This window comes from Leuresthes tenuis, unplaced genomic scaffold, assembly GCF_036924035.1.
Source record: "Leuresthes tenuis unplaced genomic scaffold, fLeuTen1.0.hap1 SCAF_12, whole genome shotgun sequence".
Classification (NCBI taxonomy): Eukaryota; Metazoa; Chordata; class Actinopteri; order Atheriniformes; family Atherinopsidae; genus Leuresthes; species Leuresthes tenuis.
This window is the reverse complement of record NW_027325366.1, coordinates 29251757-29277601: the sequence shown is the minus strand read 5'-3', so window position 1 is coordinate 29277601 and position 25845 is coordinate 29251757. Positions and strand designations below refer to the sequence as shown.

The 25845-nt window shown below is 39.6% G+C and overlaps 1 protein-coding gene across 1 annotated transcript in view; it reads left to right on the top strand.

Moving 5' to 3' along the window:
* enox1 (ecto-NOX disulfide-thiol exchanger 1) overlaps positions 1 to 25845 on the top strand; it is a 108700-nt gene that overhangs the window by 66829 nt on the left and 16026 nt on the right. The window contains exons 5-12 of the mRNA XM_072397418.1: positions 1124 to 1291; positions 1678 to 1884; positions 3132 to 3365; positions 8405 to 8617; positions 14844 to 14950; positions 18977 to 19094; positions 19272 to 19477; positions 24130 to 24237. Of these exons, the coding sequence (XP_072253519.1) occupies positions 1124 to 1291; positions 1678 to 1884; positions 3132 to 3365; positions 8405 to 8617; positions 14844 to 14950; positions 18977 to 19094; positions 19272 to 19477; positions 24130 to 24237 (1361 nt within the window). The remainder of the gene's footprint in view (positions 1 to 1123; positions 1292 to 1677; positions 1885 to 3131; positions 3366 to 8404; positions 8618 to 14843; positions 14951 to 18976; positions 19095 to 19271; positions 19478 to 24129; positions 24238 to 25845) is intronic.

Here is a 25845-nt window from a genome sequence, read left to right as displayed (position 1 = left end):
GTGATTTGAATCACTTTATTCTCCATGGTATTGTGGCTGTGCAGGGATGCAGTGGGGGAGGATTTTCTGCTGACATTTTGTTCCTCCTGCTCCTTTGTTATTGCAGTGTTGGAGATGGGAACATGCGATGCTGCACCTCCCTCCTCCAGCCTGCCAGCTTTATTTTTACCCAGACAGGAGAAGCATTGCTCCTGTCGCCTCTGTGCTCTTATTGTTTATCCATCTCTTCCTCCCTCACTTTCTCTCTATCCTGGAGATAAGACATTTTCTTCATTCCTTCCTCTTGTCTTCACCAAGCTTCACTCTCTTATCTTTCCCATCAGCACATGCAAGATGATATATTTGGATATTTTACCACAGATCAAGTCCCCAGTTTTCCCTCTTTTATACATTTTTCTCCTGATAGTGACAGGTTATTCTCTCCTTTGCGTTTATGTTTTTTGATATAATGCACTACCAAAGCTTTCTTTACTGTGACACTGATTAAAAAACAGTACAATGCACTTTTATTCTGACTGAATGACCAAAGAGCCAACATGACAAAAAGCAGTATGTACGTCACCAGATTAGATGACGTCATAACATGCACATTTCATGCTAATTCCTAATCCCCTCTGTCAAATTTGTCATCCTAGCTTTACGTGCGAGGAGTACAAATGATCTCAGCGGTGCCGTTGTTGTTATTTATCCCGTTATAGCTAGAATAACAAGGATCCAGCACACTAAACCACCTTCAGTGTGTCTAAATCAACTGTCTGGAAATCTGAAGCTCATTTCAGAGCAAACTTTTCAAAATGTTTGCAATGCTATCTGTATACCAGTTGTACCATAATACCAATAGTAGCATTGGTACTCTTAATAAACACAAGTGGACTTTGTATTGGCAACCTTTACGATAATGCTTCAAGGTTTAAATATTAGCACCCTTATTAAGAGCCTACAGCCCTGTAAGCAGCTCTGTGAGCCCAGACACAGCCAAGTGCTAATATCTGATCAACCACCAGACAAACATCTCAAAAGACGAGCAGGCTACAGCCCAATACTGCTCCATCATTGTTAGAGTGTTGTAGAAAGTACTATAAATCTGAATCTTTGTGTTATCTGTTATTGTTCTGTCCCACAGACTCTCTGTGTATCCAGAGATTCGACCCCAGTCTGAGCCTCATCGCACCCATAAACCCCATGATGGCGGGCATCAGCCTGATCCCACCTCCACCTGTTCCCGCCGATGTACCAGTCATCAAGGAGATTATCCACTGCAAGAGCTGCACTCTGTTCCCCCAGAACCCGAGTAAAAACCCACACATTCATTATATTCTTAATTCTTTTTTTACTTGGACAGTAAAGTTACTTAATACCAGATGCTGACGGTAGTAGAAAAATTATTCAAAACCTTTTTCTTCAGCTAGACTGTTACCACCAAACAATAAAAACTTGTCAAAAACAGCCCTAATTGAGTATTTTACTTTCAACTGGAGAGTGATAAAGAAGTGTTTGTCTTCGCTGTGGACTAAAATTTGCAATCGTGGATCAACAATAATCATTAGAAAGCATAGCGGCCATTTTGATGCCATACACAGTTTGCATACAGAGAACTTTTGTTGTATATTACAAGATTTATTGAAAGTGTAGCCATGGAATCATGGCACCTATGATGACAACATCATTCTGTTTCAGATCTGCCCCCTCCATCAACACGAGAGCGCCCCCCCGGCTGTAAAACCGTGTTTGTCGGGGGGTTGCCGGAGAATGCCACTGAGGAAATCATCAGGGAGGTATTCGACTATTGCGGGGAGATCATCGCCATCCGCAAGAGCAAGAAGAACTTCTGCCACATCCGCTTCAGCGAGGAGTTCATGGTGGACAAGGCTATTTACCTGTCAGGTGAGCTAATTTAAGGGTTTCCTGCTACAATCCCTGGCAAAAAAAATATGAAAACAAATCACAGATGCAACAGAAAAGAGTTTAGTTTAACAGCTGAATGTTCAATGACCGCATTAAATTCACTTATGAAAATCAATGTTCTTCATCAATCAAGTTACAACATTCTTGTGCAGCAGTTGACAAATCGGCTTGGCAGGATGAAGCCTTGTGACCTTCTTTATCAATTTCTACCATAAACATTTCAGTCAGATCAAGATCTGGACTGTTGAACAGTTTGAAGACTTTATTCTGCAGAAATATGCATTATCATCCTGAAGAAATTAGCTCAGCATCACCAAACATACTTTCTGACTGATTGAAAACAAAAGTGTCCACCTGTGCATTTACTGTCGAGGTAATGACTGCCATCTCTTCTGGTCCTTTGCCTGACATCAACCCCATATTAGATTAGATTAGATGCAACTTTATTGTCATCGTACAAGTACTGGGACAACAAAACGCAGTTTAGCATCTAACCAGAGGTGCAAAGAAGCACAAAGTGTCGAGGAAATGTGGAAATATGCTCGCTTTCTTCAGCGAGTGATCTTTCTGTGTTTCATCGGATCTGCACCAAACTAACGTTCCAGCATCATCTCAAATGCACATGGGTGATTCATCACTGAATATCACTTTCACCCAATCGTCCACAATCCTTCTCTTTAGCCCTCTGTAACCTTGTTTTCTTCTCTTTACCTTTTTATTCATGGTTTATGTTTGACTTTTCTCGATAAAAATCCCCACTTCATTCAGCTTGTTTGTTACAGTTAGATCACAGACACTGACTTCTGTTTCTGTCCATTTGTTTTTTATTTATTTTCCTTTAAATTTTTTCAGGCATATTGCTTTGAGTTTTCTGTCCTGACACTTTGACATCTTCCTTGTTCAACCAGTATGTTTCCCTTTTACAACTCATTTTGTTTGTATTTACTCCAAATTTTAGGCACAGTTGCCACAGTCTGTGTTGGATTACCCTCTAGAAGGACTTTTATGATCTTTTCCATTACTTACACTGACGTTTCTCTTGTTCGGGTAATGTTTTCTGTCAATCAGCCAAGAGCAAAAGCTTCTTTAGGTCTTCAAGCACTCTTTTAACTCTTTTACAATAATTACTTTTACTTTTACAAACCCAGAATATTCGGCTCGTAAATAAAATGTTTTCCCAAGAAAATAAAACAGCAGCAAGAGTCATTCTTCGGTGTCCTTTTCAGGATATCGGATGCGCATCGGATCCAGCACGGATAAGAAGGACTCTGGAAGGATCCACGTGGACTTCGCCCAAGCCAGAGACGACCTGTATGAGTGGGAGTGTAAACAACGCTTATTGGCCAGAGAGGAAAGACACCGACGCAAGGTTAACGAAGACCGCCTGCGGCCACCGTCTCCTCCTCCCATCGTTCACTACTCTGAGCATGAGGCAGCGCTGCTAGCAGACAGACTGAAAGGTGAGCTGGACTGCCATTTAGAGTCTGATACCAAGGCATGCATGAAAATACTCATATACAGTAGACATGTATCTTCTTAACAGGCTCCTTTTCAGTCTCAGTTTTTCGCCATGTTTTGCCCTTTGACAACAAAAACAGAAAACTATGTGAATGAGAACAGCTTCATTGGCTGTATAAAGATGCAGTTTATGTGGTTCATCGAGAGCAGAGATTGGAAGTAGTTGCTTGAGATGCCAAAAGGCTTTGTACTAATACACCAAAACAGGTTTTCTGCAGAAATTTGTAGAAGTTTGCTATTGTTTTGTGACAGCAGAACTTTTCATGTATCGTACAAATCTGATTTAACCACCAAAAGAAATACAGAAAGACTTTCTTACTCTTTATTGTTTTACAAAGATTCTGTCCATGATAGAAAAGCTTCTCCTTCTGGTAAATCTTCTTTTACTGTAAGAACCAGCTCAAATGCAGTGAAGTTACCACAAAGAGTGATTCTAACCAATCACATTTTGCAGCTGCAGAACGCCTTCTGATGGAAAAACAACACTTTTATTGACATTCTCCACTTTTGGTTTGCAGAGAGCACTTTCCCCTAATTGATTATTAGCATGCTCCCATGCTGGCAACAGCATGAAATCCTTGGCTTTCCCAAGTTTTCCCAACATATATTTATCCAATTTTCCTGAAAGCAATATCTCCACAGTGTCTTGATGGAATTTCTTCAAATTTTGCTCATTTGCACAAACCCAAAGATGAACTGGTGGTAATGGTAACTGTGACCTCACAAAGCATTTTTAAGACATGACTCAATTATTCAACCCTAAATGTTGAAGTATAGTAATCAAAATGTATTAAATGACACCATAATGTCATACATACTCAGTAGTTTAGTGTGTTAGCGTGCTAATATGCTGACACCAGTGATGTCATTAACTTTAGAGATATTTGGTCATGAAGCAAAGTATTAGACAGATGAAACTGTTAACCTGCTGTTTAGAACCCAGAGAAAGTTTTTACAGCTCAACATTACCATGGCTGTTGATTCATCTGAATGTGTTAAAATTTTCTCTGGCGTCTTTCTTATTTGTTTTAGACCTAAATAGGAAGGACTGAGTCATGTAATAATTCAAGAGACATTTTAAAGTAACTGTAATTCTTTTAAAACTGCCCACTTTACCACGCAAGCTACATTCAATAGACCTACATACATTTGGATATAATGCCGGGGATCTTTCTCTTGCTGCTGCTCTTGAACCTGATTCCTTTACACATACGGCGATTTGATGGAGAAAGACAAAGTGTGGGAGTGAACTGGATGAGGTGTGGAGTGAGAACCATGTGATGAGTGATTTCTGTGAGGGGGAGCGTGAAGGTCACTCCTCCTCCTCCATGTGTCCTCCACTCTGCTGTGGTTGAATCCTAGTTCCCGTGACTGAAAACACTGTATTTACAGTTGAGAGCTGTTTGTCATCACTGTGTTTATGACAGGAAACACAGAAAGACTTGAATAAATTTTGTTATTTTGTGCAGTTTATTCTCACAGAGAACTGCATTGTTATTACAGGTATTATGGTGGTACATTTCCTTCTGGAAAGTGGAACATTACGTACGTTTTAATGTTATTGATGTTTATTTGCTGCATTTAGTCAAAGTACAGTAGTGTTGTCTGTCAGGTAATTACACATTTGTTAACAAATTCGTTCAGAATTTTTCGGTGGGAATCAGATTTTCAGCTAATCGTATATATATATTTACCTATAAAGATCTTTTTCTTTATCTGACTTTTTTATCCTGATTTCCCCTCAGCAGGTGGCTTAAACGGTTCATTTCAGGTGATGGTTGTAAATCTCTGGTATTGGTAACTTGTTGATGTGCAACATCCTAACACCTGTATTGAGAATCTGATATTTTAAGCTTCAGTTTGCAGAGATATTTTCGTGCAAACTGCTAAAGGTAAAAAGCCTGAAGGTGCTTGTTTAATGCAGCAGTACAGCTAATGTGAATGACTCGCCGGCTTCTTTACAGTCCTCCTAAAAAGCAGAAAAATTAAGTGTAAAGATGTGGAGGAGTTAGTGGTGACATTGCAGATAACAACTTAAACTGCAACTTGCAAATAAATGCCTTACAATAACATTTATAGATGTTTCATTGTCAGTTTTAATTAAAAGAATACAGCTCAGCAGTGACGTAGCATAAGGGAGTTCCAGACTGAGTTTAGCAGTAACAAAAACATGTATTTCTTATTGCTTTTTTCTTTGTGCTACAGTTACCATATTCCCCTCAAACCCGACTATTCCTCTGCGTTTCTGTCTCTTCCTAAAGCAATATGCTTTGGGTTTCTCCTGGAGAGCCACAGCATATTGCTTTTATTTGTTGATATTTGCTACTGTGTAACTCTGCCTCAGTGCAGTTTTCCCATCCATCCTTTAATACCTAACATAAACAAGCACGCTTTCTCTCCGAATAACCTTTTTCAATTCATTCTTCACCTCAAACAGCAGGGGAAATAAATTTCCATTCTTCCACGTTCAGCAGCGCTTCATTGTGCTCGCTTTAATGTGACTGTAATCTGCTGCTGTGAATGAATGGGGCTTTATCATAGCTGGGGAAAGAGTCTTCTTTCAGGTTGTGTTGCAGTGGGTATTGAACTCATTAAAGGTTCTCTAATTCACTCTGTTCTGTATTTGTCAGCGGCTCCATGGCGCTGTTCAATTATTATTCAAATGGAGGAGAATGCACTCGACGGAAGCCCACGAAGGCTCTCCGATTTTCATAACTGAGACGAATGTGGCTCACAGTTTTCGCTTGAAAAGTTGAAAACCAAAAATGCCCTCTGTGATCAGCAGTTGTGGCATGTTTCATGGAGCTGTGAACAGTGAGTGCCCCTATAGAGGGATTTTAGTCCTCACTTGGTGCTCTGTTGTTTGTTTAGCCTGACTGAATGTTAAAAGTCCCATGAAACAGCTTTTATATCGGGCTCCATCTGGTGTCCCGTTGCATGAAACAGGATTCTGGGTAGAAATTCAGCATCAGAAGGGATTTCATTTTCGACTTTTTGAGGAATTGCTCGTTCGTCTTTGAAACGGTGATATTAACACGTTGATAATGTGAGGTTCCACTGGTAGTGTTAGTTATTCTAACAGAATAAAGTTGCTCTGTTATCAAACTTTATTTATACATCAAATCAAACTTTATTTATAAAGCACTTTTCATACATTAAAATGTAGCACAAAGTGTTAGTCAGCCCTCACTCAGACAGCTAAGGATCCGCTTGTATTGTTTTTACCAAGAAGTCTTCTCAGCAGATGCTGTAAAAGTACTCAAATTTTTTTCAGAAATTGTTTTATTATACAACCTAAATTCCAAAACAGCTGGGATGCTACATAAACTGTGCATAAAAAACACAATGCAGTAATTATGCATATTTGTACCATTTCGTTCAGTTTTAGCTGGTCTTGAATTTAATGGTAGCAGGTTCGATTCCCGGCTGGGGCCTTTCTGTGTGGAGTTTGCATGTTCTCCCCGTATATGTGTTGGTTCTCTCCGGGTACTCCGGCTTCCTCCCACTGCCCAAAAACATGCATGTCAGGGTAATTGGTGACTAAATTGTCCTAAGGCGTGAGTGTGAGTGTCTTGTTTGTCTCTGTGTGGCCCTGTGATGGACTGGCAACCTGTCCAGGATGTACCCCGCCTCTTGCCCAAAGACAGCTCGGATAGGCTCCAGCCCCCCCCCCGCAGAATTACTCTTATGACAAGCAGCAAAAGATCAGTGAAAAGAAGCAAAGGACAGTCAGATGACATTAAAGGAATTAAGAGTATACCCACTTCTCAAAGAACCTCTACACCTCTGTCTTTAACCATTCATGAGTGCAAGTGAAGTGGAAAAGTGAAAGGACTGTGGAATGGATCTATGGCAGGTAAGTCAGTGACTTAACGCCCCCGTCCATGTATGCACACACCAAGTCAAATGAGTATACCAACAAGTAGCAAGACACCGAACATAAGGAGTGATGGATGAAGGCATCAAACACCTACGTGATCACGTAACGAGACTTAGGCCATCCGTCCGTATTATAAAGGGAAATGAATGAGGTACATAGTCATTGTTCAAGCTTTAGCTTTTATTGTAAAACTGTAATGTTTTTAGCCTTGAATAAATACAGTTAATACATGTTCTATCATAAGATCGAGTTGGTTTAAAACAGATATCAGATGCCTTTACTGTTTTTTCCTGTCATCAGCTGCACTGACAGAGAAGCAACTTATGGAAATACACAACAAAAATGCCACAAATGTAAAATACAGTAATGTTTAAGTATATCTCTTTTAGAGTCTCATATCCAGTTTTTATGTTGCTTAGGAATCACAGGTAAGCCAGAATCCAACTGAATGATTATAACTTTATCACTTTATCATCAGTGTTCATAAGTGTTTATTCTCATTGCATTGGTACAAATAAAAGCACATTTAAGGACTGAAGCAGGCCTCCTTTCCTCATTCTTCTTCAGTTTGTTTAGACAATCTCTGGAAAATGACAAGATGATCTCAAGTAAGGAGGCAATCAGCTTCAGGATGGATTTGAATTGAGAGTTTAAAAAGGTGTTAGAGAAAAGAGGGAGGCAAATAAAAGGTACAAATCAGAGATGTAGAAAAGCAAAAGTGCATCACGACTGGTTTAAACCTCCAAACTGTGAAATGATCTTTTTCAACTGTCAGCTCCTTGACAGCTTAGAATCATGGCTCTCTATGCTTTATCTTTTTATAAAAGAACTCAGTTTTATTTTTCTTGAAGAAAATTTTGGAGTTATGGCTGCTTGTAGTTCAAGACTAGGGTTATAATTTAAAAATGAATAAGCTTAAACGTATCTTTGTTGCTGGTAAAACAGGAAAATGCAATGATAGAGCAATAATAAGCCATTTCACCATTAATTTTTGTCATTTACATGTCATGTTGCTGAAGAGTTTTATTTTAAATGCTATGACTAGAACTTGATATATTCTACTGTACTTCACTCTTGACCTGTTTGACTTTGTTCCCACAGATGACCATCAGTTCAGTGAAGCCACAGCAGTGCTGTTCACCTGGATCGACCGGGGTGAAGTCAACCGCAGGACTGCCAATCACTTCTACTCCATGATCCAGTCAGCCAACAGCCACGTTCGCCGGCTGATGAGTGAGAAAGCTCTGCATGAGGAGGAGATGGAGCGTGCTAAAGAAGTCTTCAAGAATGCTCTGCTGGCCATATTAACACAGTGTAAGTGCTCTTTTTAGTCCATACAGTCACATTGTGAGAACTTTCCAGACAGATGGGCACGTTGCACGTTGGACACCTTCAGAATGATGACTGTGAACGGTGCAGTTACTCAGGTGAGTCTGATACATGACTATTCACACCAGTGTGAATAGGATATTTCATCATGTTGAGGAATAGCTAAAGGAGCCATGGCATGTTTTTACATGTTTTCTGGATTATCTGCAGTGTTAAAACAATTAATGATTACCCTTAAACTGCACCCAACGCTTAGATAGAAGGTGTACAGTGGCCACTATCCCATCATAGTCCGATTTAGTCATGATTTACAGGCAGTGCACCCCCATGAGAAGTGGAGCATGCACATAATCTCCTGTAACCATTTTAGAAGCCAATGTTTTTGCGTTTCGAGGTGCGAGACATGGCACTTTTCTTTAGTTTCAGAGATGTCTCCAAGAAAATGTATTTTTGGTTATGAGGGCAGGTTGAGCCTCTCAGCTTCCCCACCCAGCAATTTTGGATCAGTAGATGCAATTAATTTTTTGTGGCCAGCAACTCATTTGCACAAATATTTGGATTTTTTCTCTGAATGACTAGTTCAAAAAGAAGGCCCAGTATGACACTGGCTTTGCAAGAAGACTGAAGCTAAAAGTTGCGACTGTTCCAAAACAAAAAGGTCACGAGTCTGAACCTAAAGTGAATGCAACAGTTTCAAATGTCTGTGTTGTCTTGGTATTAGAAGTTGATATCAGTATAATTTTAAAATCTTTTACTCTAAACTCCGATAAACCACACTATATAATAATGAAAGGTCAATAAAATCTTGCAAAAAACACTTTTTGTAGTAAACCCTGTGTAAAATGAGGAATTTATATAAAAGTTTCATAAAATAAATCAGTTAGATAAATCTAACTGAGCCAACCATGTTAATATTATATGGAGACCTGTAATACTTTGCCATTTGCCATAGAACGATCCAGGGTAATGAGGACTAGATTTGATCTGAGACTAAAATCTCGAGAGCTTTTCAAACACTGGCAGCTGAAAATCACTGCAGGGGTTTGAAACCAGGGTCATTTTTCATATTTTTTCGATTATTATTCACCAATAATGTCCGAATTATTTGGCAATGTTTTTCCATTTGGCAGTTTTTAAACCAATTTCTCTTAAATGCCATCCTGTAATTAAAAGCTAAACCATAAATATCCAATATTATCCTCATAATCGCAGTCTTTACATCAGCATATGGTGTGAGTTCACTCCTGATTACAGTCGCTCTCCCGGCTGCAGGGTGTGGTTTCACTAGCAGACCGTGCAGTCATTTTCACCACATCTACTTTAAAGCCAAGCTCGTTCCAATTCATTTACTCTGCGAGCATCTCGCCTCAGTCTCCATGACAACGCTCCCTCATCCGTCTCACCATCAGCTCCATTATCTTCAGCTCTCTGTGCTGTGATGATTAGGTCAGTCGCACAGAAGTGGAGCGGCAACGTTCTGACCTTTTCACACGCTGGCTGCAGAACGCCATCAAAGCCGCCGCTGCTGTTGTTAATGCAAAATATCAACCCTGTTTAAACATCTCTCACCATCACTTCTCCAAGTCTTTACATTTAAAGCTACATTAAGGGATTTTTCACCAATAACAGGCAGTTAATTAGCTGAAACAAATTACTGACGATGCATTTTATTAAATTCAGTTTCTCTTCATAGTTTGGAGAAGGCTGTCCGATTTATTAAGAGAAACCCCAAGAACATCCTTTGAGCAGACATAATTATGGAACAAGAGTTGCTGTTGTTGCTTTTTAGGTTTTGGACTGTTGCACATTGAAAAAGCTGGACAGCAATTAGAAGAAGCACATTTTGGAGGACAATATAGCTCTTTGTACTTCACTACGTGGTTCTTAAAGAGTGAATAAACTGTCAAGTGAGAAATCCATTCATAACTATGTAAAAATGCAAAATGCATCTCAGAGGAGCTGAAAGACGCAGCTGAAGGACCACAACTAGGAGCAAGAAGCAGGAAAACAGACAATTCATTATAACATTTGGTTCAATTTGACAGAGAAGATATCACTTGATGCAAACTTGACAATGCAGTTCATTCAGAATATTAAAGTTATCTGACATCAGCTCAGAATGCATGTTAACATCTTTCCATGGCGTGTGAAGGGAGGTGCAGATGGGTAAGTACTGCAAGTACATTCTGTATCTTTTTGTCCGAAGGTCATAGTTCAGTTAATTTCCCTCAGAAAAAGTCCTGAGTTCAGGGAACACACAGATGTTGTTTGAAATAACTGGATTTTCCCTTATGTTTATTCAGGTTTGGCGAATAAATTTTATGTCACATCTGGAAATGTTGAATAAAAGCAAATCAAATGTCAGAGCGAATCTTAAAAAGGCAACATTTTTCACAGAATGGAAGTATAGCTTCTAACTGTATGATAAGTTCATTCACTTAAGCAGTCTCTCAATAACTGTAGCTCACATATCAATTATATTAAAACTGTAACTCATCTTAAAGCAGAACATGGTAACTTTTTGTCACATTTGTGGAAATGCAGAGACAAGGAATGCGTGAAAAAAACATGTTGTGGAGCAGCCTTGTGCTTTAAATTCGATTTGCAAGGATCCACCATGCCTGAGTGAAAACAACCAGTCAGAGCCACTTCCACAGTTTCTATGGTTACGAGGCCTGTGTGTGTGTCTGTGTGTGTGTGTGTGTGTGTGTGTGTGTGTGTGTGTGTGTGTGTGTGCGTGTGTGTGTGTGTGACAGCCTTCTCCACAGGGAGAGGCTGTGAAGGCTGATCTGAAGCACAGCAGAGAGGGAGAAAGAGGAATGTTGTAAAGTTAAATCTACCTTTCTCAAGGTTACAAAGTTCTGCTTTACAAAGCTCATTTTAATCTAAAAGTCACCTTCCATTCTGGATAAATGTTGCCTTAGTCAGTCGTGAAGGAAGTGTCGCTGAGAGGGATGTAAGTATAGAGCACCAGACAGGAGAGAGACCTGCTCATCACGTGACACACCTTTTGATTACATATACCACCCTGGATCATTTCTGTTTATTTCAGCCTGCCGTATTTTACCATAAAAGAGTTTATACATTATGCATTAGGCCAGCTTTCCACTTTTCACCTTTGCATTGAAAATGTTGGGAAACTGGAACTAACACTAATATTATATCATTAAAACTTTGAAACTAGCTTTTAAGGCAGTGAGAGATTCAGTTACAGGAGTTAAAGACACAACAATCAACCAGGAGACTCAGGTTTGACTGGAAAGACTCAGTACACATTCCATCTAGTTTAAATGAAAGCTTAAAACTAAGTGGTTTAGTTTAGGTCATATCAATTATTTAAGAGCTGACTGAAGCTCTTCAATATTTCAAGTTCTTTTATGTTCTTATATCCAACACAACTGTGCCTTGTTCTCATGGAAATTATGTAATTTTAGCTTAGATTGAATCCTAATAGAGTGGATCCTAATGAGATGAGAGTGTTTTCTACCGAGGATGCCTACACATAATACGCTTTTGGATCCTATTAAAAACCTGTGCTCCAGCCGGCTTTGCTCTTTTCCTCAGCTCATTATGGGGAGGTGTAACATAGTCTACAGGATGTCTGTGTTGATAGAAATGGCATAACTCTCATTAGTAACAAGTAGATTTACCATGGGAAATATTGAAAGACATGGAAAATAGGCACTAACCACACCTGCAACTTTGAAATGTGGGCTAATCGCTGCTTCATATCTCGATTTTCCAAATACTTGCAGTATTTGGTCACTTTGGCAATCATCCTGTTGTTTAGGTAGGAGGATGTGCTACAATTGAGACATTTACAGTATTTTAAAAGCCTGGAATCAAATCAAAACTTTTCTACATGACTCCTGCTGTCTTTAAGGGCAGTCCTGTTGGTTCTTTTTGTCTCCTTAGCTGCAGTTTAGTTCGAGTAAAAGCTTGAAACTGTTGGGAAATACAAAAATGCATTAAGATTTTTGGCAATTAGCCACGAGGGTTGTTAAGGGCTTCCGAGTCAGACTCTGAGAAAAGTGTTTGACAACCACTCATGCAAAAAAAAGAAGTCCTCAGAGCCCTGAGGTATGACGATGAAATGCCTTTAATATTTAATGAGGCTTGTGCTGCATGACCTTATGTTTGTTGTACAACTTAGTCCTTGTTTCCCAGAATCTCTGCAACAAAGGTGGAACTGGCAAAGTCAATGACACATAGAGCCATGTTTACAAGGAATACAACTGAAATAAATCAGAACCTTGAGGACACATTTTTGATATTCCAGTTATTCCTTTTAGTCAAGACTAATAACATCATTTAGCTGAGCATTTATCTTCAAGCATGTTACACTATTGTTCATTTGGTCTGGAATTACACGCATTTTCCTGTCAATTTTACAGCTGAATCCCAAAAATGAAAATATAATTCAAATTTGTTCACAACCACAATTCCAAAACAGTTGGGACGCTGTGTAAAATGTAAATATTAACAGAACACAAGGATACAAGGCTTAGTAGAACATAGAAAAGTTATCAGATGTTTAGAATGAGACATTTTTCTATTTCGTGAAAAGTACGAGCTCATCTTGGACTTGATGGCAGCAACACATCTCAATGAAGTTGTTTACCGCTGAGCAGCATCCCCTCTTCTTCTACCAACACTCTGTAAACATCTGGGTGCTGAGGAGACCAGCTGTTGGACCTTCCCTGGGTCTTCTATGTTGTATTTTATGTTTCAGCAGTTGTACTCTTCTACTATGAAGACATGCTGGTATAATAGATGCATGAGGTTTAGCATTGTCCTGCTGAAATATTCAACGCCTTCCCTGAAAACAATGTTGTCTCGATAGGAACATATGTTGCCGTGAATTTTGTTTATACCTTTCAGCATTGATCGTGCCCTTCCAGATGTGCAAGCTTACAGTTCCAAAGGCACAAATGCACCACTATACCATCAGAGATGTAGACTTTTAAGCTGAGACCTGATAACAAGATTGATGGGCCCTTCTACTTTTTAGTCTGAAGGACAAGTTCATATTTTGATCCATCTCACCACGGAATAGTTTTCCACTTTGCCTCCGTACATTTTTAATGAGCTTTGGCCCAGAGAAGACGGAGGTGTTTCTGATTTAATCTTATTCGCATATGGCTTCTTCTTTGCATGATGGAGCTTTAACCTGCATTTGTGTATGGACTGTGAACCATGCAATGACTTCCGTGTCAGAATCATGTCTGTTTTTAATGCAGTGCAGCTTTACAGCCCAAACATCACAGGGACTCAATACTGATTTAAGTTTGTTTCTTGTTCACACAGAGATGTCTCCAGATTCTCTGAATATTTTGATGATATTATGTAGATGATAGAATATTTAATTATTTTGACATTGCTCCAAAATGTGTAGATTTAGCTATATGCAGATCTCTGAACCTCTTCCCATCTTTACTCCTGGGAGACTCTTTAAGCCACTTTAAGATGCCCTTTTAAGCCCTGTCATGTTTCTGACCTGTTAAAGTTAACCTAGGTTGCAACATGGTCAACCAGATGCAACTTTTTTGAGACATGTTGCTGCCATCAATTTCAAGAAATAGTCAAATGACAGCCAGCAGGATTGTTTCTCTCTGTGTTGGCCCTGCGATTGATTGGCGACCTGTCCAAAGTGGTACAGGTTCTAGCCCCCCCATCATGGATGGATAGATAGTCAGTGTCTCGCTTTCAGCATTTGATTTATTTTCAATGTTCTGTTGTGAATTAATCGTTAGTTTTTATATTAGGAAATCGTTGCATTCTGTTTTAATTCACATTTTACACTGTGTCCCAATTTTTCTGCACTTGTGGCTGTATTTGATTTATAAATATGCCTTTACCAATGTCTGTAAATCTCTACATACCTTCATTATATCATCATCAGCTCAGCGAGTCATGACTCAAACATCAACTAAAGTTTGACTGACACCCTGAAGCAGAATATATGAGTAACTTCTCTGAGTTTAACATGGACAACTGACAATTTTGGACTTCTTTAACATGAAACACTCAGCCTGCTGCGTTCACCAGCCTGTGCTCAGTGTATGTCCACGGTCTCTCCTCTGTCTGCTGCTCAGACCTCGAGTCAGTGCTACAATGCTACATAAACGGCTTGTTTTGTCTTGACCCTCCCTCCTCCTCCTCCTCCTCCTCCTCCTCTTCCTCCTCTTACTCCTCCCTGTTCACCTCAAAGTCGAGCAGATTACCACCGTTTTCACCGCCGCCACCCGGCAAAAGGCATGGGACCATTTCTCAAAAGCACAGCGCAAGAACATAGACATTTGGCGCAAGCAGTGTGAGGTTGGTATAGCTTTTTTTTATTCTATTCTCTCCTCCCACCCCATCCTACTGCCTTCTTCTTTGCCATCACCTCTGAGTCTCCAGGAGAAAGCTGACAGACAGCCCTGTATGATCTGTCGAATTCAGTGGCCCTGTTGTTGTTTTGTTGGATGCTTTTCCCTCACAGACAGACAGACAGCATCCTCTGATCTTGGCCTCTCCTTCTCCCTGCAGCCAAAATGTAAAAGACCTGCCGTCTCCTCGAAAGTGTGAGGCGCTGCTATGGCAACAGTGATTTCCAGGGTTAAGTCTCTTATCAATTATTCATCCAGAGTGAAATCAAGATAACAAGTTTGAGCATGAGAACGCGGGGGGGATTAGTCAGTTTTCAGCACACTCAGCAGTCGATGGTGGATTTAGCAGCCTGTTGATGTGTAGGCAGGTTGGTTTTGTCATTCTGCAGGGGTGGAATCAATGAATAAAAACAAATTAAACAAAAACATTGAAATACACTTTGTTAAATATATTTCAAATAAAAACATACAAACAAAATGAGGAGGTGCACACTGCCCTCTGCAGATGGAAAACAAATAGAAAGGCTGTTACACTTTAGTTTACGTCATTTTAGGCTGACCACTGCCATAGAACAGGTAGTTAAAAGCAATTTGAATTCAAAGGTTTATGTGTGTGGTTTAAAGGCAGTCTGTCACAGTAAAAGAGTTACAGTACTGACTGTAGCTAGGACAGTTCTCTATCACTTGTTTAACTACATGCACAGTCTTTAACAGTGGCCCTCCGGCCAGCAAGATCATCCATCCTGGCCCCCAGAAAAGATTGAAAGTACCCTGATCTCATAGAAATATGTCAAATGACCATAACTTCTTATCAACTCTACATGTTAGAGGAGCCAGAAAAACTAAACTGTAACTGTAACCCCTTTAGTCTCATCTGTGAAAGTCCTGTGTTAGTGCAGCACTGCTGCCCCTTATCTTTTGATACATTTTATTTTTATTGTCATTATTTATAATCCCTACACTAGTTACCAGACCAAGGTGTATCCACTGTGAGCAAGTTTCTTCTACAGCATTGTTTTAGGGCACAGTTTCAACGATTGCAAGAGACATTTACCTTGCAAGGTGGCTGCATTCTCGCAAAATGTAACAATCGTAAGAGAATGGATCTTTCCAAGCTCCAAGTTTTCTGTTTGAGTACTAAACACACAAGTTTGGACCAGTTAGTGTCTTTTTCTGCCAGCTACAAGTGGCTCTTCGCTGGCCCCTCCTCTTCGCCTGTCCATTTCCAAACAGTTTCTACAGAGGCCTCCCCAATACGCCGCCACGTAATGCAGTGTCCTCATGGTAGAATGTGTCATTTACACAGTTTTACATGGTTGTAGTTCCATAATAAAGAACCACACATATTTCCCTGCAGAGATGCAGCTTGCATTCCGCTACATGATAACATACACATTAGACATTTCTCCACATCTGTCACGACATCATTGTTTAGTGTCTCCCTGCAGGAAACATAGACATGAAATTGATTTGGCCTTAAACACTTAAACAAGGTTGAAGATAGTGGACAGAGGCATTAGTCCACTGTTTCTAATACTGGAGTCCTCCTTTGTGTTCCACTTTCACTTTTATACTTATGTCTCACTTGTCAGGGAGGTTTATATTTGTAAGGTTAGGGGTTACTCAGGGTTTTAGCATGGGTTACAGTTCCTGTCATGTTATGTTGACACTTACACATAACAAACAAGGGATTAGTGCTAAATCACAGGGTTGTAACATAACTACATGTTGGAGATGTGGACAAACGTAATTGAGACGCATTTTATGGTAGACTGAATCGTAAAATGACCTGAGACCAGGTCAACTGGACTCCATTAGGCCAGGTTGAATTTGTCAAAGAAGTGATTTATTTTTCATTCCAGTCTAATTTATTTTTATAGTAATTAATATTTCAACCCATAAAAATACAAAATCTGCAGATTAAAATATTAATGCCCACATTACCTTTATCAAAATGGACTGTTCGCTATTAACTTCTGCTCTACAAAACTATGGCTGCATTTGCATCCACCTGATTTATGTGCTTCCTCAATTTGTGTGTATAAAACCGTGAGCAAAGATATAAAATAACTTTTACACAAGGCTGAGGAGAAAAAGCTTGCACCTAAATAAAACCCAGATGTGATATTACAGTGAAATCAGACTTGGTGATCCACATCTGCTTCAGCTCCACTGAAGAGAGATAAGGAAATTGTACCATTCCTCAAATATCTAGCTGAAGTAAATTCCACCGTCATTGCAATCATGTTTTTACACTCAAAATTTTCCAAATTTTTGCTGAACTCGTGCCATTTCAGTTGTGTCTGAGACATCCAGCTCATCTGGATAGAAAATCTAGCATTCATTTGCATTTTCCTCACAGATATTCTCAATAGTACGCAAATCTCTATTTTAAGGTGTTGGTATTTGGGTCTGTTACAAGCTCTGAAGTCAAACAAATCCATTGTGTCAAACAGTTACCCTTGAAGCTTCATCTGAGTCAGCCCAGTATCACCACTTTTAGTAGTTTTGGTTGAAAAAGAGGTAAGAGTCAGTGATCGGTACACAGCATGACTGGTGAGATTCCTTAAAGTCATCTATAGCATGCTGTAGTTCTCATGTGAGCCCATTCTTTAATGACTAGTATTTGTGGTAAGTCTACATGTACCCATATCAGTGGAGCAACCTGCTGCCATATATGAATGTTGCTGTTTTAAATTTCTTGAAACAGTGTTTTAGAGTTAAAAGAGCTCTGCGTCTTTAATACATTATCACATGGTGATGCTATCTGAGCAGCATTTGGGATATTGAAAGGCTGTATATGTCCTTCCTAATCTTAATCAAATAGTTTTGGAACTGAAATCCAACGTGTTTTGTTGCCAAATATCTTACTGAGCACGGTATGAGAAAAATTATATTTTTTATGCTAATTGACAACAGAAGTCATGTCAGGGCTCTTTACGGGTGAAGCAAAGAAACTGAATTTAGATCCAGTCGCATACAATCCAATTCAAGCATATTTATTTGATCTTCTCCAAAAAGAAATACACTCTCAAAGTGCAGTTATGGGAGACTGGAACTATGCTGTAGAAAGCTAAAAAAGAGGGGGAAACAACAGCCATGCACTGGAGATTACAGTGGACCTATTAACTTATACCTCCAGACCCCCCACCATGATTGAGTATGTTATTCTCAGTGATGTTGGCTCAGCAGTTTCAAGAAATGTAAAATGGCAATGTCAGAAACATGACATTCTACATACTGGATGTGTCACTCTGGCAACTGAGCAACAACAGTAGCTTTATGTGTGAAGTATATGGAAACAATCTGCATCACGGTGGAGATGTTCTGATTATCATTTATATCAATATCAGTGATCTTCTGTAGAGGTGATACGATGATGCAGCATGCAGGTGGAAGCTCTGCACTCTCACTTCCTACTCTCCACTTGCATGTACTTCACTTTCTGAATGCCTTTGGTTTCTAATAGTACAAAGAAATGAAAATGCAGCTGTTTTGTGGACAAATAAGATAAGATCAGTAGAACTGATTCATATTATAATTTCAAATCCCCACAGAGGCTACACAATTAGTCTGTATTCATTAATTGCCAGTGTTCAGGTCACATTACACATTTCTGATCATGTCTCCATCTACACAAGTAAAAGAGTGCAAAAAGAGTGCAAAACAGAGCCCAGGATTGATTTATGAGTTACTGAAACTGATAAATAACTCCTGGATATCCTGATATTTTAAGGCATCATATCTGAAGTGTGTCTTCACTCCAGAACACCTTCGAAATACCCCCATTTTTGCACTTTTCAATCACACACAGACACACGCTCTTCTCTCCTGCCGCCTGAACTTGTTAGCATGGAAATACAGCTGCTGGTGACATTTTATCTGCTGACCATGCAGTGCACATCCCAGTGCTTCCTGAGTGTGCTGAGGACTGTTGTTGCTGTGTTTGTGTCCGCTTGTTGTGTTGTTTCAGGAGCTGAGAAATGCCCACAGTGAGGAGATCATGGGCATCAGACGAGAGGAAGAGATGGAGATGTCGGATGATGATTCAGATGAGATTCCCTGCAAGAGGATACGCACAGAGGAAAATGGTATAATAAAGAAATACTATCAATATTTTTTCACTATTAAAACTTGATAAATAAGCTGCATTTCATAAGCTGTCATTAGCTTATAACGTTAGTTTTTTGTTCTCTGAAGGAACCTTTCACAATCCTTTATTATACATCGACATCTCTCTCGTGCTCTCTTCTCTTCTCCTCCTGCAGGAGTTTGTGATCAGGCCTCTCTGAAGGAGGAGAACGACTCCCTGCGTTGGCAGCTGGATGCCTACAGGAACGAAGTGGAGCTTTTAAAGATAGAGCAGAGCAGGGCCAGTCGTCTGGATGATGATCGGCCACAAACACACACTCAAGCCAACAGTCCAGAGGCTCAGATCCAGCTGCTGCAGCAGAATATGCACAGCATGCAGCAGGTAAGCTTTATCAATTTATCATCAATACACAATACGTCAAAAATGGTATATGTACTCCAACCCTTCAGATTCACTTTGCCAGCTGGTATCTTGCTGATATCTGGATGACATTCACGCAGACAGACAGAGGGAATCATAGGTATAGCTTCATTTTACATTAATCATATTCTCCAGAAAATTGCCTTAAAACTTTTCCCATGATTACAATAAAATTGGCTGGTGTTTAGTTCTAAATTACATCAACATTCACAAAAACATTCAATCCAATTTAAAGGAACACCAGAGAAGTCTGTAAGCATTAAAAATATATGCTTCTTACTAATTTTAAGGTTCAGTGACTTTTAGTCTGCACATTCCCGGGCCTGAAACAGCCCTGGAGCGCCTGGAGGCTGAGATACCGCAGTTCACAATTTTAGTTCCCTGCCCAGACGAAGCAGTTTTGCTTTACAGTCACTTAACATTTTTGTATGCTTTTAATGGCAACTTTGTCACCTTGTGAAACATAACAACAAATTCAATTCTATGGCTGCACATGTGCAGAGCTCACATGTAGATTTCAGTTGTAGGGGGAGTCAAAGAGCAACAAATCTGCCAATTTCTTTCTTGATATATTTGATACAATTATACTTGATTGGGGGCAAAAAAACGTTGAAAATCTGTAGCAACAATAGTCATCTTCAGCCCAATAAAAAACTCTAATTAGGCTGCAAATAACCTTATGGCAGGGATTCAGTTGAATTAATGTTGTATATTCTCTAATAAATTTGGTAAAACAGACTTCAAGCGCAACATTTAGTCATAGTGGTGCTGGAAAACCTCTTGATGAATGTGCCAGGCTGTACAGCCTTGTATAAGGGACCTCCGGGGCAGAAAGCTATAATTTCTTGCTGCCTATGCTTTTAAGTTTTTAGGGGGGAAAATAGGAAATTATGTATTGAGAATTCTAGAAATAGTTTATAAGAAAGACTTACAAAAACACTACTTTGAGCATCCATTCTCGCTGGACCAACTGGGAAATTAGCACATTTTACATGAAACAATCTTTATTTTTTGTCTTAACTCACTTCAAGCTACAAAACCTCATCCACTTAGCTGCTATGCCTTAAAAAACATACTTACATTTAGCCAAGTGATTCATTTTCAGTGAGTAGATGTGTCCAAACTATTTACCAGTACTGTACATTCAGTCATTTTGAAGGTGTTTTTATCCAAAACAAAAAAAAACTTAAAAAGCAGCATCATTCAAGCTTAAAAAGACAAAAACAGAGAAAAATAGATAAATACTGAATCAATTCAAAATTACAGAATGTGAGTTAAACATATAAAGAGGTTCGGTATAAGGCAAATTGATTAAATCAAACAACTTGACCATTCAAACTGTTTTATATAGAACATAAAAGCCTTAAAACAACATTTACGGTGAAAAAAATGAGGTGTTCTCAGAATAGATAAATTTCTAAGATATCCATAACAACAGAGAAGGATGCTCCTGCCCTGATAGCGGCTGTTTGTCTGGACTGAGACTGTTCTGCGTAAGGATGGCAGTGCCAAACAGCATTCTTAAGAGACATTTCAGTCTAATTTGCTGAGCCTGGACTCGTATAATAAAGTGAAACACTGCTCTATCTATTTTAGCATACTGCTTTGTGCTCCAAGAAATACAGATTTCAGTGTCCATTTATAAGCTATCTCGTTGCCCAGGAGACTTTTTTCAGAGTTAAATGATTGGTTCAGACTGTGATTGTTTGTGCCAGCAAACAGCTTCAGGGTCTCGCTGAACCTAATCAAAAATCAAATCAAACCAAAAATCTTGCAATTGAAAGATGATCCCTCTACTTCCTGAGCCACATCTGCCCTTATAATTTATAGTACTGGTGTCTTTTTTCTGCTGTGTTCATGTGTTCAACAAAAAATCTGACATTTACCTCACAAAAACGTCCCTTCATGCCAAAAAAGTTCCTACTCACAGTCAGAATCTAAAAGTTCAATGAACTACAGGAGGCAACAGTTTGTGCAGTATAGACACAACATTGAAAGAGTTTCTCCTTCAATGACCTTAAGAAATCCAAAAAAAGTTCTGGGATTATTAGGCAAATGATCACAAGTGCCACCCTAAAAGAAGTGAGTACTCTCACAAGTACTCCCTGTTCCCCTTTTTTGGGGATAAGATGTCTGCCTGGTACTATGTTTGGCCCCTGGTTCCTGCAGTGTAAATGCAGGCGAATGGGAACAAAGGTTTTAAATATTCTTACAATCCACCACTAAAGACCAGGAAGCTTCTAAGAAATGGATTGAAGGTGTGAAACCAGTAAAAACTTGTTTTTATTGTGCTTACTAAAGTAAATGGGAGAGCAAAGGCAGAAAAATACCCTCAAATCTTACATGTGATTGTGTTAAAATATGCAGTAACCCTTTGGGTCCACCTACAGGTTCCAAACGTGAGTGGTTTGAACTGTTTGGCCAGAGGAAACACATGACGGCATACTTCTCTCCTCTGTCTAAATCCAAGGATGTCAGTGAGCAAGGCACGTCGGCTCATCAGTGCTCCAGAGTTGTGTGAAACCACAGATGAGTTTTATCACAAAAAACAGGCCGCTGGGTTTACACAAGCAAGCAGACAAACAAACACCACTGCCGCTCGCTGCTGACTCAGAGGTCTCCAATAATCCTTCGCTCCACTGATTTCATGAAGCAGCACAGAAAGCTTTGTCAGAGCACTGCGTTCGTTTGGCACAAGTTAGCCTGATTTGACTGGACTTCTTGTCTTTCTCTATTTGAAGTGACAGCACTGATAGATCAAGACACATTAGAGACAACCTCCAACACACAAACACACACACTCTGCCCTGCCGGCTTGTTGTAAATGTTGCCAACTTGACTTCTAACAGTGTGAGTGAAAGTCACCCGGCTGTCGCCTCCCGTTTGTCACCTGCTGTTGTTTTTGTTCACCCAATGTACACAAGTTGCTGTGACTAACAAAATAAGAACTTGGCTGAAAGAACTGTTCACTTGTTGACACTTTATATGAAGAGTGGTGCATAAGGCATGACACTGCCATTACAATGTTATAATGAATGAGCAGTGAGCATTTAGGAATCCAGCCTCGAAAGACTCAGGACAATGAAGTGTTTCCAAATGAGGCTTTGGAACACGCCCTCTCCGGCCTCTTGGCTCATGCCCATTCATATTTAAATGTCTTTTTTGTGTTACCAGCAGCCAAAAACATAGCAGGTGATCAAATTTGAGAATCTGTGATTAGATCAGTTGTGGAAAGTTTGGCTTAAAGAAATGCTTAAATAGGAAATTACCACATTCGCTTCGTGTTGTTTTCTTGTCATCTTTTGTGGGAAGGGATGGAAAATAAGAACTGGTTCCAAGTTTTCAAAATCGTTTGCATTTGAGCTCACCAGCTCCTTTAATGCACATTAATTGTAAGTCTGCATTGCATGTGAGACTCACAGATCATACGTTTCACACTGTTACACCACAAATTCCTTTTTCTCTCAGAGAATTGCAAAATCAAAACTCATGATGTTGCAGGGTAAAAACAGGAGCCAAAAATTGCCAAATCTTATCAAATTGGCAATTTAAACCCTCATCGAGAGTGTGATCTCCACCTTCTTCCTCTGCCCTGCTGCTCCATGAAAAGTGGTACCCCCGGCAGCGCCGTCCTTGGAGTGTGTTAAAGGAGGCTGTGGAGTGTGTGAGAAGACAATCTGTTGCCTCTAACTTTAGTTGTCTTTCATTTATTTGTCTGGCTTGTTTTTCCAATGACAACGAGGTTATAAAGTGTTTCTTATCAGGGCCAAAAAGCAGTATAGAAATGTTCTTGGATTGACTATGAATTGTTATGTCTTAATTGGTGTGGCAGATGGAACAGAACAATATGTGAATAACAGCAGCTTTAATGAGAATTCGCCCTGAAGATGAAGAACTGGATCCATAATGGTATTTACTTCAGTGAAATCTTATGAATTGTCTTCCCTACGAGTGGGAAACAATCTAAATCTGGCCAACACGTTATTGTCCTTCCAATCCAATCTCATGACAGAACATGAAATAGATACATAGATTTGTCACACTGTGTGAGATATTGCAGTGTTGTGATAAAGGTGAAAAAATTGTACAGCAACTATATTTTCTTTACACTGTTCCCAACACAAATGCAGTTCAAGTGTCAATTCATCAGCATGTCAGCGTATCACGTCTCCATGCATGCTCTTGTGCAATAATGTCCATTTTCTACGTCTTGCTAGTGTTTACTTGGCAACAAATGCATATAAAAGAGGAGGAGGGCACGACAGAGAGCACTAACTGAGCACCACTGTGCAAGAGATCACTGGTTCAAAACTTATCCTCCAAAAATGTTTGTACTTTTCTACTTCCATTTCACTCATGAATCCTTCCTTTTCTGCTGCGCTCATACCTTTGAAAGGTTAGGTTTAAGACTTGAATAGGCTATAATGTTATCTTTGATTATCAAATGTATGTGTCTGAGAAGTTGAACTTCAAAAGCTGACACATTTGTATTTACATTTACAGTCATATCTATAGTTATTTAATTTGAAAATACACACCTAATATGTAAATAATCGAAAGTCCTGCTTGAATTCTTTCTTAAAGCTAAATGTGTGCCTTTGTTTGTCTTTTAGCAACTCTTGAGCCTGCAGGAGAAGCTGTCGAGTAAAGAAACTGAGCTGGAGCAGGCAAGAGAGGAGCATCGCTACCTGGAGGGGGAGGTGCTCTCCCTCAGAGACAAGGTGCGTACTCCCAATCACATCCAACTGGCCTCATGCACTCTTCAAAGGCCATGTGTTAGGACATGTAGTGACTGATAAAACCAAATCAGCAAACATTTTCATAATCTTTTCCAAAACTCTGTTTTTCCCTGTCTACAGTTTGTTGATATCTGATAGAAGGTGGACAAAAAAGTCCAGAAAGCCCGACTGTAAGTTTTTAAAAATGCCAGTATGTGTGCAGGAGATAGCTGTAATTTGGCATCAGCTCGCACGGACAGTTAGAGCTAAAATAAAACTGATAAGATAGGATAGATAAATAACTTACTGATTTGACCCAGTTTGTTGGACTATGAACATATGGGGCTTTTCTAGTCTTTCATAATTGCGTATTTAACTCTATCGGTCATCTCTACGCGGGTGTGAACTCAATGACTCTCAAGGTGTGTCTGTCCCAACAACATCTTATAAGCCTGAAACGCCCCACCTGTCTGTTAGAACCGAAAATGCATTTTGTATGAGAGATAGAGTCCCCAAGAACCAAGAAAAGAAGTCCAGTTGCCCTCTTTTGAAGCATTTTGGATAGTTTTATATCACTTCCCAGAAGAAAGAAGCATTGACAGGCTCAGCTGGGATGAATTTTGTCGTTCAGCATCCAGCACTCTTGGCTGAGAGGTTTAGCCTTCCCATGTTTTCCGACTAAGAGCAATAATTCATGAGCTTTCTTAACCATACTGGAGGAGTGACAGACAAATGATCTTTTCTGAATATAATCTGTTGTCCCCACTTCCCCTCAGCTCCAGTGATTGGGCAGAGGTGTGTATCTCTGTCCCCTCTCTTTAAATGTCCTTTGGTTTATCAACGTTAAACACCAGGTTGTTCGTTTAGCACCACACTGCATTATTGTTGATTTTCTCCTGATTTAAAATGTTATTTTTGCTTGTAATCCAACCAATGGTGATGATTGTCATCTGCAAACTTGGGTGCACAGCATGAACAGTTGGGGGCTGTGCACACAATCATATGGAGCTCCAGTGTTGATCACCAAAGTGGTGAAGGTGTGACTGTCAATCCAAACTATCCAAAGAACAAAACAAGACACTCTGCTGCCCCAGCATGAGACATTTCAGCTGTGCTGTGCAAAAAAGCTAATTATTGTAATACTCTTTGCCTCTTTTGCCGTAACATCATGCTAAAGCTCCTCCTAAAGGGACAAATCCACAGAGCGCATAACAATTCACATGAAGTTAGACCTGAATCTAAATTATTGCTTGTGCTATGATATGTTATATTATCTCTATATATGCTACCATGAACTGTGATGTCATTATCAAACAGGATCCTACCTACATCCTGTGCCTGTGTCCTGCTCTTTCCCTCATTAAGCTCAGAAAGCTCATCTTTCTTAGTAAATCTTCAAGTTGAGATGATTGTCTATAAATCTGTTTACAATATGAAATAAGCACAAGTTCTGTGTTGCTATCAGTGATGTGCTTGATTAATTGTGTTATAATTCATCACACAAACAGCACAGTTTCCTTAAGCATTCTCTTTCCAGCCAGAGGTTTTCTCAGTAATGTGAAACACATGCTTTGGACTGAATGAGCCAAGTTGACGATAGCTTTTCCTGCT